The sequence below is a fragment of the Periophthalmus magnuspinnatus genome, chromosome 4 (genome assembly GCF_009829125.3).
Source record: "Periophthalmus magnuspinnatus isolate fPerMag1 chromosome 4, fPerMag1.2.pri, whole genome shotgun sequence".
In the NCBI taxonomy this organism is placed as follows: domain Eukaryota; kingdom Metazoa; phylum Chordata; class Actinopteri; order Gobiiformes; family Gobiidae; genus Periophthalmus; species Periophthalmus magnuspinnatus.
Window position 1 is genome coordinate 10,223,648 of NC_047129.1, and position 19,926 is coordinate 10,243,573.

General features: G+C 38.2%; 1 protein-coding gene across 2 annotated transcripts in view; it reads left to right on the top strand.

Annotated features, from left to right (window-relative positions):
• sema6bb (sema domain, transmembrane domain (TM), and cytoplasmic domain, (semaphorin) 6Bb) overlaps positions 1-19,926 on the top strand; it is a 163,280-nt gene that overhangs the window by 72,744 nt on the left and 70,610 nt on the right. Inside the window, exons 1-5 of one of the 2 annotated variants that reach the window (XM_055221269.1) lie at positions 863-950; positions 1,054-1,187; positions 2,649-2,763; positions 13,016-13,076; positions 13,158-13,220. In XM_055221269.1, the coding sequence (XP_055077244.1) occupies positions 1,073-1,187; positions 2,649-2,763; positions 13,016-13,076; positions 13,158-13,220 (354 nt within the window). In that variant the 5' untranslated portion in view covers positions 863-950; positions 1,054-1,072. Of the gene's footprint in view, positions 1-862; positions 951-1,053; positions 1,188-2,648; positions 2,764-13,015; positions 13,077-13,157; positions 13,221-19,926 lie in introns of those variants that run through there. The other variant, XM_033965464.2, reaches the window with a different exon arrangement.

Consider the following 19,926-nt stretch of genomic DNA (forward strand, 5'->3'; position numbering starts at 1 on the left):
AAAGAGGCTGGCATGGGTTCAACTCTGCACATAGTAAAGTATCGCTCTGAAGATTTAGTATGAAAAGTTTTGGAAGATTTTCAGAAAATGCTATTAAGGGAAAAAAATATCTCTCTGATGCATTTTGCCCCCCTATTTTTATGGTTTTCTGGAATGTGATAATGGCAGATTGGGGGGACGACAAATTTATGCCACTGACGCAATAACCAAAGAGTAGATTTAAACCAGAAAAACTATTCTAAATTTACAATAATGTTAAAATACAAGAGCTGTTATAAATTAACAGCAGAATGAAACACTTAAGTACTTAGTTTGCATCTGTAATGAGTCATTGATGTTATTAATTCATCCTTTTATGGTTTCAAATTGATCATATTGCAAAAAAGTACCAAAAAGGACCCAGTAGTGTCAAAAAAATGTACATACAATAAATACTGACCCCCCAAAAATACTGTTCCTTTCATATTCTGAGCGATAACAGGCCTGTGCAAGTCAATTTCATGTATAGTCTATGTCCTGAAACTTGCCGCTTTAAGTTCACTTTACTAACAATTACAAACAAAATCATCAACAAGTCAAATGTTGGGACAAAAAGTTGAAATAGTAAAGCCATAGGTTTTCATTACAATATTGTAAAGTCGACTTCATTGTAATTGATGGCTCCTCGGCTCAAATAAAACACAATTATTTCAAAAATGCTTCTAAAATTCTTGTTGTGGTTCCCTCTCGTCCTCACATGGCTCTCAGATGTGCTGCATGAGTGCTTCTGTGGTTTTGCTATGTCACTGTGTTACCTCCCAGGACACATCTTCTTCTCTCGATGACTTAATCCTTCCACAAGCGTCTATTTATCTCCCCTCACATCAGGCGCAGAAAGGAGGTGTCCCGGGAATACTGTGATCCTTTCGGGAATGCTGTGTGGGAATAACAGCCAGTCAGTTAGTGATTGAGTGCGTCTCTTCCTGTCTAACCGTGTTTATGTGCGACGCACTTCTCTCGCCTCATTTAGCATCCACTCACTATTTTTTCTTTCTGTATTTTTTATTGCTGCAGATTCTGAGGTTCTGTTGCCATGGTGACCGCAGCCCCTCCCCTCCGCCTGTACTTAGCGCTGTGTTGGTTGGTCCGGACTGCCAGCACGGTGTTCCCAGAGGAGCCGGGCCCCCTCAACTTCATCCCCGCTGAAGGTAAGATGACCTCTTGACCTTTCTTTCACCCTGTATGTGGTGGAGGTCATGACCTTTTGTAGCACTTTTGGTGTTATAACACTGAAAGGGTCATTGTGCTGGGTGTTAGGGCCAGGCAGGCATGGTGCTGATTGCTGTTTCAGTCTTAAAGTGTGGGGTCCCCTTCATGATAGACCACAGATTAAGCGTACACAGGCCAACTGCTTAAAGTGAGCCAAAAAGTGACAATAAATGTAACAAATTCCCATGGTTAGTCAGGCTGCTGTTAAGCCCTTTCTTTGTTTTGGTTTAAGACATAATCCCTTACCTGTATTGTGTGATATAGACAAGCAAGTGAATGATTTTACTAAGAAGACAAGATGAATATGTCTACACTATTAGTTTAGCTTAGTTTACTTAACTTTAAATACCTTTCCTTTAATTAGTATATATTTAGCTGTTTAATGGGACTGTGCAGAGTACACTTTAACAGGTGACATGTGTGGTACCAGACAGTGAAAAGTGCTGATCCTCACATAGAAACACATCAGGGGAAATTGACAACAACTATTGTAAAAGCATAAATACATATAATACTGAACAGTAACTGACACAAATCTAAAGATGAGCAACTATGGTAGAGATGTACTACTTTCAGTTTCCCATATACAGTTCCCACATAACTGGTCAACGGTCGTGGACCTGGACGTGTTGTGCTGTTGGGGTCACACTGTTGAGTGCTCAGTGCCACAGTGCAGACGTGTATAGGCGCTGATACATTGACAACCTGGGACCCTCCCTGCTGCTCTGCCCCCTCGCTCAGACTGCCGGGCTCCACTTCTCCAGCTGAGACAGGAGCTGATCGATGGCAGCTCAATAATATTGACTGAAAGTTTCCCAGAAGACTTCAGAGTCTCTGCTCCATTTCAGCGGAGTAAAAAGGGGACAAAATCACGACCACAAATCCTGCTGTTTTGAGCAGGTACAGCTCAGGTTAAGACAAGCTGTACCTCATCATTTTGATAGACAAATAAAGAAATGTGTGAAGAGGGTTGCAAGAGGAGTGTCTATAGCACAAAGCCTTGAAAAAAAATAAAAGCGTAAAAAGTGTTGGGTTGCGTGAGTGGATATAAAGCAGTAATGATGGCACAGAATAAAAAGATTTGAAAGAATCTGATGCAAATTCACTCATGCCTCAGTCAAGGGCACAGAGCGAGAGCTGTCCTCATTCTGTGATTTATAAAGACGATTTTTCTGCTACGTGACAAGTAGAAAATACCTCAACACCTTTATTTTTACTTCTTTTATCTCTGAGCAAGTCATGCACAAGGGTAACAAGACATTTGTGTTAAGGTTAGTGTTGTGCAATGAAGTATAATAAGTAACAGTGATGTAAGAGACAGATTAAAACTCATTACATCGTTTGAACAGGGTTAAAACTGTGTGTGCCAGGTTAAATGTGTGTTTGTCATCCTTTGGCAGTGGTCCGGAGGTACCCGGTGTTTCTGGGCCGACCTCACAGAACATGGTTGCGACAGGAGCCCCTGCACATCCAGAGAGTGCTCCAGGTCAACCGCACGCTCTACATCGGGGCAAGGTAACGAAACCTATACAACCATGCTTTTTTCTTTAAAAGCAAATCATGTTTTAAATACATTTATATAAAAAGATGGCCTAATTAAAATGACACTTAAAATAACTTCAGTTCACATGAGTTGCTGACACAGGCTGAATGTAAACGGGTCCATATGTAGCCCACATTCACTGACTTGAGCTTGTACAGAAGATTTTGCACAAAACGTCTGCTTTATGGAGTGAAAATGTTACATAGTCGGTAACAGTAGAGCATCATAAGACCCTTAAGGCCCTGCTCCACACACACACGCATACACGCACACACACACACCCATAATTCGTCTCCAGGTGAGTGCCCAGAGTAAACAGTGCAGTATTTACAGGCCCTGCTCACTGGCCCACATGTTTTTTATGTTTTTGTCTGGGAGGGCCTCAGCTCGACGTAAGGTTGCATAAGAATAACACGAGCCCCCCAAACAACATGGGCCAATAAAAGTGATAAATGTTTCAACTGCCAAGCACCAACAGGAGTAGGAGAATATCAAACATATAAATCAGACCAGAAAGACCACTGAACCGGATCATATAGTATACATATTTCATTTGTGTCTATTTCTTTTACGGAGTTTGGCAGCTGTGATAATATGCATTTTTAATAGTTATTTTTTATTAAAGAATCCATATTACGCTATTTTCTGATCTATGTTATAATGATGTTTCCTAATCACACAAACCCTTTCATATTTAGGCTGAGTCGTTCTCTCAAACTGGAAATACTCTATTCCACCTTGTGATGTCATCAAGTGGTAATACAGGAAGTGCCCCACTGTGTTTTTAAACTCCATACACCTTCACTAGAATCATTTAGTTAATTTCAGCTCAGGAATTGCCAATCTCTACTGAACTAAAGGTAAAAGGAGCCGTTAACTTGAAAACTACCACTTCATGACATCACAAGGTGGAACAGAGCATTTTGAGCTTTGGAGATATAGACAGACTAATAATAAAGGGTTACTCAACAGGTGTAAATGAAACAAAACACAACTCCAGGTATGTTTTTGATGGTACCAACACCAGCTTGTTATAACATGTTGTAAAGCTCCTAAGAAAACATTTAGTGTAATATAGAACCTTTTCATCATTTAACATAGATAATGTCTCTTAATTGCAATTAGATTTATTTGAATCTTAATTATACAAAGAGACAATGGTTACTTTAGTTACTGAGAAAACAAACAAACAAACAAAAAACACAAAAATATCTTGCTCAGTGGAATGTTTGGATACACACCCTGTTATAGAACTTGCAACCTGCACATGATTGCATTTATTTAATCAGATTCATGCTTGTGATGTAGAGGTGGGAGAAAAAAATAAACAAATAAAATAAATAAATAATGTTGCAATTGCAGTTTTAATGGTAGGAAAAAAGAGAATGAAGTATTTTGTCTATGGTACGAAACTATTTTAAAAAGGCTGCAGAATAGCTGATTAATAAACTTGTAATAAAGTTAAAAAAATTATAATGGGATTGCAATAGTGTAAAAATGTAAAACGTATTAAGTGATAACATTTTCCAGTCTATACATTTACAGGTACATCTGAGCACTTGATTGACTGCCATAATCCTGTTTGAACATCAGGATAATACAAAATAATCTAGAGATATATTTTTGTCAACATTGTACTGTAATCCCACCTATTTTTATCATCGCGCCCTCATGTGTTTAAGTGTTTTGTGCACAAGCTGAGTACTTCGACAGTTAGCCTTATTATTGGTGGTGATCAGCTATAGCCGGGACAGACCCTTCTCATCTGCAGCAGCTTTACAATCTCCAGACACTAATGCGTCTCCTCCAACAGCCAACCGGGAGCCAACCCCAACCAGACTGTGCTAACAAAAGACATGCTCGCCACGATTTACAGCCCGTGTCCAACCAAAAATTAATTTGGCTTGAAACACGGTTACAAAAATCAGACACAGTCACATATGGGAGCGGTTATTTGCTGCTGTAGAAGTGGTTTTCAATAAGAGACGCCAATGTGGTCCAGGAAATGACCCCAGCCCACCCGGCCCCCAGCTGGTCCAGCACGACTGCAGACACTCAGTGGTAAATATATCAAAATGTGTTACAAACGTCCAACCACTCAGTCTGCGCTGAGTTAGACTGTAAAGCTCCTATGTATTTAAGCCGATAATAGAAGGGCTAAGAAAAGGGCTCCTGTTCACTGTAGGGGCCACTTTAAAGCAGAGGTGAAAGCAGAAGGAGTCAAAGAAAAATGCATATGTAAGAAAAATAGTGAGTAGAAAAATAAAGTATTGACATAATGTAAAAGCACTGAAAAGTAGTTTCAACAAAAGGAATCCTGGTGCTATCAATATATTACCACAATAACGCAACTTTTATTTTGTTAAGACATGCATATATATATTTTTTTCCCTTAAAATGGTACAAAAAAATTCCTTAAAATTCTCATCAGAAACTTAAAGGGCCCATTTTCTGCTGTTTTCTGATCTATGTCTATGTGATCTATGGTATATCACAAACAGACCTGGAGTTGTGTTTTGTTTCATTCACATGTTTAACACAAAAACCCTGCATATTTAGGCTGAGTTTGTCTCTCAAGCAGAAAACACTCTGTTCCACCTTGTGATGTCATGTGGTAATACAGGAAGCGCTCCACTGTGTTTCTAAACTCCATACAACTTCACTAGAATCATTTGGATAATTTCAGCCCTGGCATTTCTAATCTCTACTGAACCAAAGGTGAAAGGAGCTGTCGTGACATCACAAGGTGGAACAGAGCATTTTGAGTTTTGAAGATGCAGACAGACTACTCAAACATGTGTGAATGAAACAAAACTCTATGTATGTTTTTTGAGGAGGTATCAATGTCAATCTCACAGGAGTCAGTTTTGCGTAATATAGGACCTTTAAATATGAAAATGTTCCTGCCTAAACATATCAGGTTACAGTGTTACAGGGCCTTTGCGTGGTTTAAAAGTCACTGACTGCAATAAAAAGCAGAGGTAAGCGGAGCCCAATGTAGCAGCCAAATAGTGCCAGTAAAACATAGCAGTTAGCATAATGTCTGTGGCTATATTTCAAGAGTTTAAAATAGAGTTTAACATAAGTGCCTGATATTAGTTACGCTTTCCTGTCAGGCAGAATATGATTGTGGGGAATATATGCTAGCAACAGGAGACTTTAAAATGCAAAATGTATAAAAAATAAGTCCATGCATGGTGACAGGTATGACTACCAAAAGCTCCCACTGAGTGCACGGGCTGATAAGACTTCCTCATTCATCCCTGAATCCAGACAGCATTAGCATAGCGGACTGCAAGCTCGGCTAAATCCCAGCTCGGAGCGCCTGCTGTGTGAAGCCACCTCTTACAGTCCTTTTCCTGTCCTTGCTAAATGAAAGTAAACAGGGTCTTTGACTGGTGCTGGGTGTAGAGAGTGCTTTGTCACGCTAAGCTTCATTGCACTACTGTGGAGAAGGCCAGATGTGGATCCTGAGGCTTCCAGAGAATAGTATAGCCTAATGCACTATGTAAAAAATATACGAAAAAGTGTTGACCAACAAAAATGGACAATTTAATTTAACTGCTGAGTTGCATTTAATCAGGAGGAAAACAGACTGAAAAGTGTATTGCTATTTGTTGCTATTTTGATAACTGTACTACACTCAAAGGAGCAAGAACAGAAAGCAAAACATATAATTTTCAGTCTTGTGTTCTTGGGCAATCACCTTATGATTGCTGCGCAGTAATTCAAACTTGACAAGCCACAGAGACTGGTTCACTCTGACGCCATATTTTAAATATACATATGCTTATAGCACAGTTTTGTAAACCAGGGCTCAAATCTAAACATGTTAGTATGTGGCTTATGATCAATATTATGTCATGTATGACATTCTGCAGAGTTTAGACAAAGTACAGAATCTCTGATGAAGTATAATCTATCATTTGATGGAATGCAAATGATATGTACACAATACACATGAACCTGCCAAAAGTTTAATTAGTGCTTAGCCTTACTTTAGCTTTATTATCATTGTTATGGCCAAGTCTTTGTTTTGGATATCGGCCTGCTCAGTTCTACAAAAATCTCTCTACTTGTCTTTAGATTTTCTGGTAAGAGCCTGTTTTTCTCTTTGATTAGCTACATTGTACTTTTCCATGAAATATCCAAAAGGTAAATTCACAAATGTTGAACCAGATCCTTTATTTTTGTGACTAGACCCTATAGCTCAGTATATTACAATAAAAGTTTGCATTTTAACAATATTCATTTGGCTGCCCCCCATATACTACCTATATTTAACAGACCAACATCATTTGGGTGTCAAAAGGGTGCTAGTTTGACTTCAGGGTTGGTAAGAACATTGGCTGTTAGTTTGTACTGGGCAAAATATATTATTTATTTCACAATTCATGACAGTAGCTTATTCAGCAACACTTTAAATGAACTTTGTATTATTAGTAGTATTTGTGCTCATCCAGTGAGGTTCATCTGGTTTTCTGTTCATTTATTTGAATAGATTCTTGGAAACAAACAAAACCTTGGTCTGGAAAAAGAATTGATTAAAATAAAGTATTTGTGCTGCTGTTGTTGTTGTAGTATTGTTATTATTATTCACAAGCTATCACCGTTGTACCAGTAAATATATTTGAAATTATGTTTAACTCATGATTTTAGTCATTAGGGGATACACAGTACATAAATATTTGCTCTAATTGGTTAAATTGAAAGTAGCCTGCAGTGGACAGTTGATATGATCCTTTCACATCCTCAAATCAATCACATTGTTGTTTTTAGGAATGTGAGAGTTATTAGGTTTATCAATAATCGCAATTATTCCAATCACGATATAATGGTAAGACCTAGTATAGGTATAGTATAGGCTACATTTAGGCTTGATGAGGAGGTCTGTAAACACCAGCAAATACCCAGAATAAGATAACTGATAATGAACAGGGCTTGTTTGGTGAAACAGCGTTGTGAAATCAGTTTGTCCTAACCACATGATGACCAGAGAGCCAAGTATGAGCCAGTTCCTGCTATTGTGTACAAGGGTTTCATTCATGTTACTCCCACTCAAAACGGAAAGTGCTGACACGCTGCCAGTTCAAAGTTGAGGTTATGAGCGCTCAGACAGTGACCTCAGAGGTTAGCAGGGGTCATGTGGGGGTCATGTAGCGCGAGTATCATTCTGCGCAGACTGGACAGAAGTGGGTGGTGTTGCCGTAGCGACTGGTATAGAGTTCAGTGTCCGGTCCATTGTAAGTGTGTGGATAGACGGAGACACACAGGTGATGCCTCCCACACACACATTAGGTTTGTTCAGCACATTGACATCAAAGAGAACAACGTCGGGCAGATTGCGCTGAACAAAGAGATGGATGTATGGAAAGAATGTGCAGATAAGCTATAGGAAGTTAGTGAAGGGTAACACACACTGCTCAGGGGCTTAAAGCTTTGATACAGAATCTCAGGAGACAGACAGTTGTGAATATGTATGTATTGTAGCTAGCTTTTGTCAGATGTTGTGATTCACTACAGAATCAAAAAGAGGAGTACATTTATCTGGAATCAAGGACAACTGTGTGTGCAACTGTCACTGGCATAAATATGTCAGAGTTAGCTGGATATTTTTTGTCAGTTGTCTGGTTGAAGATAGCCTTAATATGTACATCAAAAATAGATAGAAACATTTAAAGGTGCAATGCAAGTAAACTCAACTGTCATGAGCTTTTAACCATGTTGTAATGATATTTCCTCATCGTTATCTGTGTGTAATCCCTCAGTCATCTAGGTATGATCCATAGTAAAAGAAAAAAATATGTCTCTGGACAAAAAGTTGTAGGAGTGAAGATGTTTTGCTGCTCATCCAGTTCTGGTCAGATTACTGGTGGACACTGCCTTATATCTATCTCAAGGGAGGAGCTAACTACACTGAAACATGCTTAGTGTAACTTATTAGACCCAGTCCACAAACAGAAACTGTAAACAATAGGCGTGTTAGTTTCAGTGTAGTTAGCGCCTCAATTCAAGTAGATATAAGGCAGTTTTCATCAGTAATCTGACTAGAACTGAAAAAGCGGCTTGGATGAGCAAACGTCTTCACTCCTACAACTTTTTGTCCAGTTGACAGATTTGAATTATTCTTTTGCTATAATATGTCTACTTTAAGGCTTCTGATGTCTTCATTTTCTTCATTTGGTGTATATAAATCACAGATGCAATGAATCTAACAGATGTGATTTGGATAAAATACAAATAATCAGAGAAACACAGGACTGCATAAAAAGTACCCTATTCTGAATAATGTCGACAGTTTTGTATTACACACAAGCCAAAGTGTTACCAGATTCCAATATTAAAGTGGGTCAGGCTAACTCCTATTTAGACACATCCCTCAGTGATGGGCCGGAGCAGACTGCCTTCGTCAGCAGAAATGTCGCTGTAGTCGGTGGTCAGCTGAAATCCTGCCATTTTAGCTTCATCCCAGAGAGCAGCATTTTCTCTCTGCTTTAAACCACAGACCAGGCTCGTAAGAATAGGAACCCGTAACCCTGAAGTAAAAAAGTTTGCGGCTTAAAAGGTCGTGGCCCGCAGTCTTGGCTGGATGGAGGAGGAGAGTTCACAGATTGGTCAAGAGGGAGATTAAGGAAAAGGTGATGGATTCTCTGGTCTGTGTTGACCTCATATTAGTGTCAGGTCAAAAATGAAAACATAATATAAAACTTAAATATTCTTTATGTTTTTGAGTGAAAAGTTTGATCCATGTTTTCCTGAATGGACCACAACAAATAATATTTCTTTTAGCAGTTGCATGCTCATGTGACTATAAAAATTGATATCCAAATACTAAACGGCACAAAAACTAGTATTGAATGAGTATCTGTCGATAGAGATATACATTTCAATTATCAATACTGGAAAACAATACTTAACTACACCAAAATTTGACCTTTTTTGATTAGTTTTAAAATCTTGGGCTATATCAAAACTAAAACAACACGATATATTCTAGCAAAATCAGTGTTTAAAATTCCATAAAGTTTAATCAAAAGTGTATGTAGAAACCAATAATGTAATAACAGGCTGATAATTTAATAACAGACCGATAATGTAATAACAGGACAATAATGTAATAACAGGCCGATAATATAATAACAAACCAATAATGTAATAACAGGCTGATAATTTAATAACAAACCAATAATGTAATAATAGGCCGATAATGTAACAACAGGCTGATCATGTAATAACAGGCTGATAATATAATAACAGGCCGATAATGCAATAACAGGCAGACAACGTAATAACTTATGTAATCATGTAATTTTCAAATGAAGTACCTCAGAAGAAAAGATTTGGTTTTCCAAGTGCCTAAGTGCCTAATTTAGGACTAAATTAGGTCTAAAAGCGGACTACATTATTTCCACTGTAGTTCTAAACAAGAGCATATCCAAAAGAGAACAAAAGGTGGATAAAATGAACTCTAAATGAGGCAAACCCACAAACTCAAGTGCCACTTGAAGGTAAATTATTATTATTATTATTATTACATTATTGGCTATTATTACATTATTGGTTGCTACAGTGCATTTATTTACTGTCCTGTGGTTTCTAAATTGGTACTGAACATTGTGCCATGTCTGTGGGACTGGAGTACACTGGTGATCAGAAGTACAAATGCTATTCAAAATCAGTACTCGAGTAAAAGTCCAATCCAAGTATTTTGCAAACCCAAATGCATCCTCTCTAGCACCTACAAATAGTCAGTACAAATGTTATTAAGCTACTGTACTTGTGTGTGACCCCAGTGGCTTAAGCATGACATTCAAACTGGAGCTGTTTACCAGTGCACTGCAACATAACATGAGTTTACATCTTTAACCTTTGCCTTACAGTTTGCATAGATTCTAACCTTTTGGCAATGCAGTACACTCAGGCAAACAACATAAAACACACAAGCCTTGGGTCATGCATCATTTAAACATCCAGCAGGCAGCGGGGAATCAGGGAGAAACAGGCTGCGGTGTAAATAAATCCCCCTCCTCCGCCGTTCTGGAGGCATCTTTAAGCCGCTAGTCTTTCTGTGGCTAATATGGTAATGAAATCAAACTAATACAATGAGCAGTCCTGATGAGATATTCTTTGGCTGGTCCATTTGAGTGTTTGGTGATCACTTGACCTTTAAAAAATGGCCACCCTGGACAAGTGCGCTTGATTTGGGTCTTGTAGTATGAGCTGAGAAAATGGGACACAAATATGAATAATGAAATATGGACAAGGAAGATGGGTCTACCTGCTGCTCTACCTACCGTGATAAACAAACACAAGTGGATCCGACGGGTCAGAACTCTTTTATTACTTTGTGGGTTGCAGTGGTCAGTATCTATCAAAAGCGGTCCACGGCAGGAGCAGCGGTGGGCTCCGTGGGTACAGAGAAAAGCACTCTAAATGCCAAAGCCAACTTCAAATAAGAAAGTTTGCCACCCGTGAGTGCATTAAGTGGCCAGGAAGAACAGACGAATAGCGTAGATTAGCTAGTAATGAATTCTGATTATTGTTGTGTTTACGTGTGTGCCAGTTTTTAAGAGTAACACTGGTATTTGTACAATTTTGTCTCTGTAGGACTGTCACGATAACAAATTTGGAAGCGTGATATATTGCTGAAGTAAATATAGATGATAAATGATGATACTGAAACCAAACCGTAAAGCAAATCAGTTAATGATCATCAGAAATCCAATAATGATCAGATTTTGGATGTACATGGAAACGTATCTATCGTGTGTATCTTTTGTAACGCTTGTTTAAGACGAGACTTGTACACTTGAGCATCATAACCATTCCTCCAGTCAAGTAACAAACCGAGCTAAAACCAAGAAGAACGCGCAGCAGAGAGGAGAGAGTTCGTGCTGACTTTGAGATTTCGATCGATACCGCAGCAATAACAGGGCCATGGCAGATTTACAGATTAGCGCTAGCAACCTTTTGAGATAAAGCCCAAGTTTTTGATCCATCCCTGAAGATCCACAGATCCTGATCAGTACTCTGTCCGTGCCTCATTCGCCGAGCATTTTAACAGCATTTTAACCAGAGCATCCAAGGTTACTGAACACATCACCCATAGTCACTCAGCCTATTTGGGAAATTATGAATGCGTGCATACAGCTAGGATTATGTAGCAGCTTGTGGGAGTCAGAGCATGGGTAAAACAAGCCGATTTAATCACACATTAATTCAATTTGGGAGCTTTTGAAACAGGACAGATAAGTGAAATTCAGGCCCCGCAGCAAATTCAATGCAGCAAGTCAAGTTTAATGAGCAGAAAGGCAAGAGGCAGAGGGATATTTGAGAAGGCATTATGCAGACAGAATCTATAAGTATTAGCAGGAATAGCACATATAGTAAAAATATCAAATCTCACAGGAGCCAATCACATTATCGGAAATAATTAGATTCAGTTTGTGTTTGGGAAGGTTATGAACCAGTCAATACATGTGTCTATGAGAAAGCGGGCTGTAACTGCATCGCCATCACCTGCCTAAATATAAATTTTCAAAAATAAACTGTAAATTATTGGGTTGTCCTGCTGAATTTTACCTATATAATATCACTGCTTACAGAACAAACATAGAGAAAATTCATTTGTATCCCATGTTTTCACCCATGAACATTCTCTGTAACAATATTTACTGCAGACCTGTCATGCAAAATGAACTTTTTTAACCAGTTTTTAACTATTTACCCTCTCGAAGTTGTATTTAGTGTGGTTCATGCATGTTTGAACAATCTTTAATCACTTAATTTCAAGACGCCATATTGCCGATCAAGCCCCGTTTTCACCGCCAGCGGCATACACCCACTGCTCTGTACTTACTTCGTTCTCCCATTTTATTTTCTTAATCAGTGATATGCGTAGGATTCGGCAACGTCACGTAGTCATTTTGGTACAAATGAAAAAAAAAAAAATCTGCAGCTCGCTAGTGTGTTCCGGAGCTATCCAGAGGAGGTGCCGACAACTTCACGGCTCTTTGTTGTGATGACGTTTATAGCGAGATTATTGTTTGTTGTCCAAAATCTAAAGTAATTGTCCACGGTGCCATATTATATCTATGCTATGGGCACAAATCTTCTTTCATGTTAGTTATTAGATCATTATTGCACAATCTTTCATCATGGATCACATTGACAGGGTTCGCATTTAAGTCCTTCTCTTATTATTCTTCCCTGTTCCCTTTTTAGAGACGACCTTTTCAGAGTGGAATTGGACATTGTTGCAGGAGATGAGATGTTCTACAGTAAGGTGAGCACCATTTGCGTCTGTTTTACACTCTTAAGACTGTTTTGTGTTTCTCTAATTATGTTTGTGTAATTATAATTTCAGAAAAGAACATGGGAGTCGAACAAGAACGATATCCGGATCTGCAGGATGAAGGGGAAACATGAGGTAAAAACAGTTGTTATTGTAAATGTGTTTTCACAGCACAACACAACACTACGCTAACTGGGGCTGCTCGGTGCGTTCTGAATTGCCTCTGTTTTTTATTTGTTTCATTTGTTATTTATTTGGTCTTTCATGATGTAGAAGGAACTTGATCTAATGCTATAATAAGTATTTTTATGTGTAAATGCCATCTAGTCAACAGGGTTACATGAAGGCTGGAAATGATTGATTGTTTTGATTGTGTTTGAGTGAAGTTGTGTTTGAAACTAAAAACAAATGATACTATGTAGTGCAAACCAAACACATTTGAGCCAGAGATTACTTTAAACGATAGGTAACCAATTTGACTTTAATGCAACTTTGGAGTGTAATTCGGGATTTACCTTATGATAATGTTGCTCTGATGCCAATAGTGACAGTGATTTGACAGTTTGGAGTTGGCCGTTAACTGGATCAATAGCCACTGGCGTATCATTACAACTAATAGCAGCAGTAAAAAAAATAATAGATTCTATTATCAAGCCACTTATGGGAGTTAAAAAGCAGATTAACAATTTAGTTAAAAGCAACAAAAATGGAAAGGATCTAATTAGTAATGAATGTGTAAACAATGTGTTAGAGTTTGTCCAAAGCAACTGGTTATTTTGGTATGTTGTTTCCAGTGGTTATTTTTCACATACCTTATGGATTCTGAGCATCCTAATTATTCACCACAATGTGTTTATACGCACTTGTAACACCCACTAACGAAATAGTCCTCACACGTGTAAAAATCATGAGCTTATTACAAAAGTTATCGGATTAGGCTATAGAGATAGACCCGAGGAAATATAGATATGGGCCATACCCAAGACAAGACCATTGCACCAGCTCCAGTGTGAGGAGTTAGGGATGACTTTCCTGTACTCCTCTTCACCCTCTCCTTACACATGCCACCACAACTGAAAAAGACTGTGTCGTTTGGTGCAAAGTTCAGACTATTCTCTCAAAAGCACCACTAAAAGTCAAAACATTACATTTGATTCCAAAAAAAAATCACATTTTTATCCATTGATTCATTTTTGTAACATCTATAATAATAATAATAATAATAATAATAATAATAATAATAATAATAATAATAATAATAATAATAAGTATTATTATTATTATTATTATTATTATCATTATTATTGTTATTATTATTATTATTATTATTATTATTATTGTTGATAATAATAATAATAATAATAATAATAATAATAATAATAATAATAATAAGAATAAGAAGAAGAAGAAGAAGAAGAAGAAGAAGAATGTATTTAATTTTTTTCTGTATATCCACTTTACCAGTTTCTGCATAAAATCAAGTGATTGCAGCATGTCGTGCGACTGTGAGTTCAAGTAAAACAAAGCATGAATAACTACTACAGATATTTATGAGATTCATAAAGAGGGGGCATTATGCAAAATCTATTTTTTGAGCTTTCTACCATGTTATAATGTTGTTCGCTCATCAAAAACCTGCCTGAAGAGGTTTTAGATGTCATCTATGCATGTTTGAGTATTTTAGTGATCTCTCCCGGCCATATTTGAACCCTCCTTACAGCCAGATGTAAGATTCTGTGCTCAGTCCACAAGCCTACGTAATCCATTCTCCCACATGACAATTCTCCATAAATATACAAAAACATGGCACAAAACTGTACACAGCAACTTGACAAACCTGATGTGATGTGCAGTAGTTTCATTAGTGGGATGCAGCTGATTGTGTTGCAATTACACTTTGAAGGAGGAGGGGGAGCAAAAGGAGGGGAGACTCAGAGTGTTATGAAACATGTTAATACATGACTTTTGGCAAATATAGAATTTTCAAAACAATAAAAGATGGTGATCATGGTGATCTAAATATGGTGGTGACATGGAGATCTAAATATGTTATGTGTTAGCAGTTAATACTCCCATACCCAAGTAAAATACCTCCTCTTTAATCTCACTGGGACTTTCCTGGTTAAATAAAGGTCAATACATTCATTTAAAAATGTCTTGTTTTATTTTTTTCATAATGCAAAGGGTAATGTTTAGAGGTGCTTTAGCTCTGACAACACCGGGGCCCCCTCCTCTGCTCTTCCAGTATGGCCGGTCTATTTGGCAGAGTGGACCGCTGTGCCCTTTGTTCCTCGCTTTTTTTTCGAGCAAACACCTCCTCTTGTGCTGAGTGGAGTTTCGAGGACAGGTCTTGCACGTCTTAGACAGCTCCTCATTCTTTTTGTTGGTTATATCTCCACCATTCCAGTGCTTTGAGAGTTACTGTCCTGTTCTTTAAATCTTTCTTTTTTCAAGGATTTTAGTGGTGTTGGCTGGCTCTTGTTTTAGCTGCACCTTTTACTGCACTGTAGAGTTATACAGGTACCAGATCTCCTTCTGTGCTCTAATCTGGTTTTGTAGTTGTTTGTCCTTCCTCTGAAGAGAACCATTGAGTTTTTGCCACTCCAAGTCTTTGTCTTGGTCAATTCTCTCCTGAATCTTAAGCTGGCAGTCCAAAGAATTGCTTATTTGGACCTGATTTGCAATTTTGGCCCCTTGCTTGAATTCTGGGCAGAATTGCCTGACCGGAGTGTTCTCCACCAGAGGTGGAAGTACCTGGACCAGACTTCTTTCCTCTGGGGTGAGCAAAGTGAGGATATGGATGTTGGGAGACACCAGTTGGGTCTCCTATGGCTCTTGAATGCAATCTGTTGGTGTGCGGCAGAGCAAAGAAAAATGTGTGCCATTGTCATAGATATGAACAGTTTACAACAAAATATATCGTATATATATCGTATATATTTGTGAGAGCGGACGTATAATCCAGGTGTGCATATCACATTTAGTTAAACCTTGAGTCATATGTTTTAGATGACATATACAGTGATAATCAGGTCATCGATTACACATAATACTAAATAAGTGCATTTGTTTATTTTGTGGAGAATTATTATATTATATTACTTATTACTGTACATACATTTACTTTTATTATTACTTCATGGTTTATTATTCTTGCAGGGGTTATGACATTCATGTGTGTTACAGCACTTTTCACAACTCTCAGAGACCAGGGCAGAGTTTTGCCTTGCCTTGTACAACTTGAAGGCTACAGACATTAAAATGTTTTCTAATTAGATGCAGACATTACACAGCAGAATTATTTTGACCTCAAGAGCTGCTTATACAATATATCTGTTCTGGAGCAAGACCAGTTTTGCTCAAATACATTATAATATGCAATTAAAAAAAAGGGTGCAGGGTCTTTAAAGGTGCCATTTTTAAGACTTCTGTCCATTTAAAAGATATAATATTCTGTTTCAAATTGTTACGTTCCATGGTAATGGTGCTATTTTTTCATCACTTGCCAAACTGGCAAAATATGAGGCTTTTAGAGCACTATGCTAACTAAGGTGCGCAAATTTAGTGAATCACATTATTGCAAAGCAGCTGGACTAATGTTCATCAAGGTCTTAGTAATCTCTTATTTAAATCATAAATTGTATTATATCTTTGCTGCACTTACATATTTAAAGCATAAACCAAATGTGTTCTTGAGCTCCTGTTGCATTGCAGCGTTTCACGGCTGTTAGGATAAATAGTCTTACCCATGTATCAAGCTCTTGTTGGCACTTATCCAGCGCTTTTTCGTCTCTCATGCCTCAACATTGATCACATCAGTGCTCCCCTCCCACTTTGAATCTGATCCCCTCTCACCAGTCTCTCACTCTCTCACCATTCTCTCACCATTCTCTCACAATTATCTCACTCTTTCACCATTCTCTCACTATTCTTTCACCATTCTCACTCTCTCTCTCTATTCTCTCGCCATTCTCTCACTCTCTCGTCATTCTCTCACCATTTTCTCACTCGCTCACTATTCTCTCGCTATTCTCTCACTATTCTCTCACTATTCTCTCACTATTCTCTCATCCTTCTCTCACCATTCTCTCATCTTTCTCTCACAATTATCTCACTCTTTCACCATCCACTCACTATTCTCTCACCATTCTCACTCTCTCTCTCTCTCTATTCTCTCACATTCTCTCATTCGCTCACCATTCTCTCACCATTCTCTCACTATTCTATCATTCTCTCACTCTTCCCTCACATTCTCTCAACATTCTCTTCTGCCTGTGGAATCTGTGCCCTGGGAACATGCAGGTGGGCGAACTGTCCCAGAAGCCACCAGCCCACGCCTCACTACCTCTCCTATCTCCTCTGCACATTTGTACCCACTGTCTGCCTCTCACAAATAATCTACAATAGTGTGTGTGTTTGTGTGTGTGCGCGCGTGCATATGTACGCACGTGCGTGCGTGTAGATTTTGGGTTTTCACCTCCCTCCGTCCCCTCTGGCAGAAAGAGAAGAGACAGAATGACTTATTTAACACCGAACACCTGACATTAAATCTTGGGGAGACTGTGGCAGACAGACACACAATAGTAGAGACCAGAGGGACAGAGACTAAAACTAGGACCGAAGAGGAGGAACTGAGGAAGAGAAGATGAGGTAGGTTGGCCCGGGCCTGGGGACAGCTGTGGGGCTTATATTCAGATATAAAAGGTTTTCTTGCCCCTATAACTGGTGCTGCTGATGCTCTGAGTCATATGGGACATAAGAAGGGTGATGAGGACACTGCTGTGCTTAAGCGTTTGGGATTCAAATAAGCACACTGTGCATGGGTTATATATTAGATTGGCAAAAAAAAAAAAAAAAAAAAAATCACATAAAAAGTGTGTATGAATGATAAACTTATGCAGCACTACTCTGCATCTATAAACCTTTTTATCAGGAAAACATTATCATACAAATTTGTGTTTTGCAGAGATTTGGACTATCAAGACAGATAAGAGATCAAAATCAGGCAAAGTAGAGCCTAAAGAAATATTAGAAATGTACCAATGCCACTAGAACACTTAACGTCTGCAACACTGGAGCTATATCTGAAAAGATGCAATCACCTGCATGTGAAATGGATAAAACTGGTGTTAAGGAGTAAACGTGATTTGAACGTAATTTAAATGTTTAAGTTGTATGTATGTATGTATGTGTATGTATATGTGTATGTATGTGTATATATATATATATATATATATATATATATATATATATATATATATATATATATATATATATATATATATATATATATATATATATATATATACAGGGAGAGCGCTCCTTTTCATGGGCGTCCTGTTCAAACAAAAAACTAACAAGTCAGTTTGAAACATTGTTTGAAACATTAAAAACAGGTGCTGGTGTGAGTACAAATATTTGTTACCAGATTATTAAATTGCATTGGTGACACCAGAGTATTCAATTTTGCTTGTCCTTGAAATATGTTTTATTTTTAGGAAGAGATACAAAACAGGATAGTAGGTGGTCAAAGCAGGTGAAAGGTCTTATATTTTTCAAAATTGACTCTTGTGAGCTGTAAGTCATGTTAGAATGTTGTTACTCTGTCAAAAACATACCTGGACTTGTGTTTTGTTTCTTTTATTTTTATTTTGTACATCTCCAAAGCTCAAAATTGTCTGTTCCACCTTGTGATGCCATGAACTTGTAATTTTCAAGTTTTTACTTTTAGTTCAGTAGAGATTCGGCAATTCCAGGGCTGAAATTACACAAATGATTCTAGTAAAGGTGTATGGAGTTTAAAAACACAGTGGAGCACTTCCTGTATCATCACATGACATCACAAGGGGGAACAGAGTGTTTCCAGTTTAAGAACTCAGCCTAAATATGGAGACTGTGTGTGAATGAAACAAAACACAATTCCAGGTCTGTTTGTGATGAGAAAACAACATTATAACTGAAGGACGTAAAACGTCATTGCTCATAATATTAGAGATTAGATTCAAGGAGGTTTAGGACTTGCACGCAACACTGCTCAGACACACTCCATTCTTGCCCTATCGCATAGCAAAAAACGTACTGTGAAAATAGATCGTGTAGCATGGTCTCTTAGATTAAGCTGTTACAGATAACGCTGAAATAAATCAACAGGATAAGTGAGGAGCAACAACTCCAAAATTAGGTCACACAGGTCACACCAGCGAGGCCGGGAGGAAGAAGAAGATCAGATCATAAAATAGTGTAATAGGGGCCCTTTAAACAACACGCAGCAGTGCCTGGGGTGACATGTAGCACCATAATCATACATTTAGCTCAAGTACAACAGCCTCTTGTTTATCACCACACCTTGAACATGTCGTAGCTCTAATAGTAGTTCTCAGTCACACGTTGCACGTCTTCGATCCACCTTGTTGCTTGTCCTTCCTATCTTTCTTGCACTCATTTAATGGCTGACTCCACTCTCCTCCTCTGCCCCTCACCTGAATGTCCTGTTCTGCTCAGGGGGGAGGCCAGTGTCGCATGTGATGCATTCTCCACCTCATAATTGGTTTTGTAATTAAATGTTTCTGCTTGGTTGATCACAAAGGACATGCTATTCTCCCTAATTAGGTTTGCACATTCAATATTCCCCATTCTTTCACCTGTTTCTCTGCTCTCCAGTCCGACCCGCTCAGTTATTCATGTCTGCTATGTGTGGGATGCTGTCCTTTTTGTCCAATACATATTACACATTTTGTTTCATATCATCTCTTTCAGGTTGGTCTTCATGCAACAAAAGCTGACACACATAAAAGCAAATCAAAATCAGGACATTCATTCATTAAATAACAAATTCTCAACA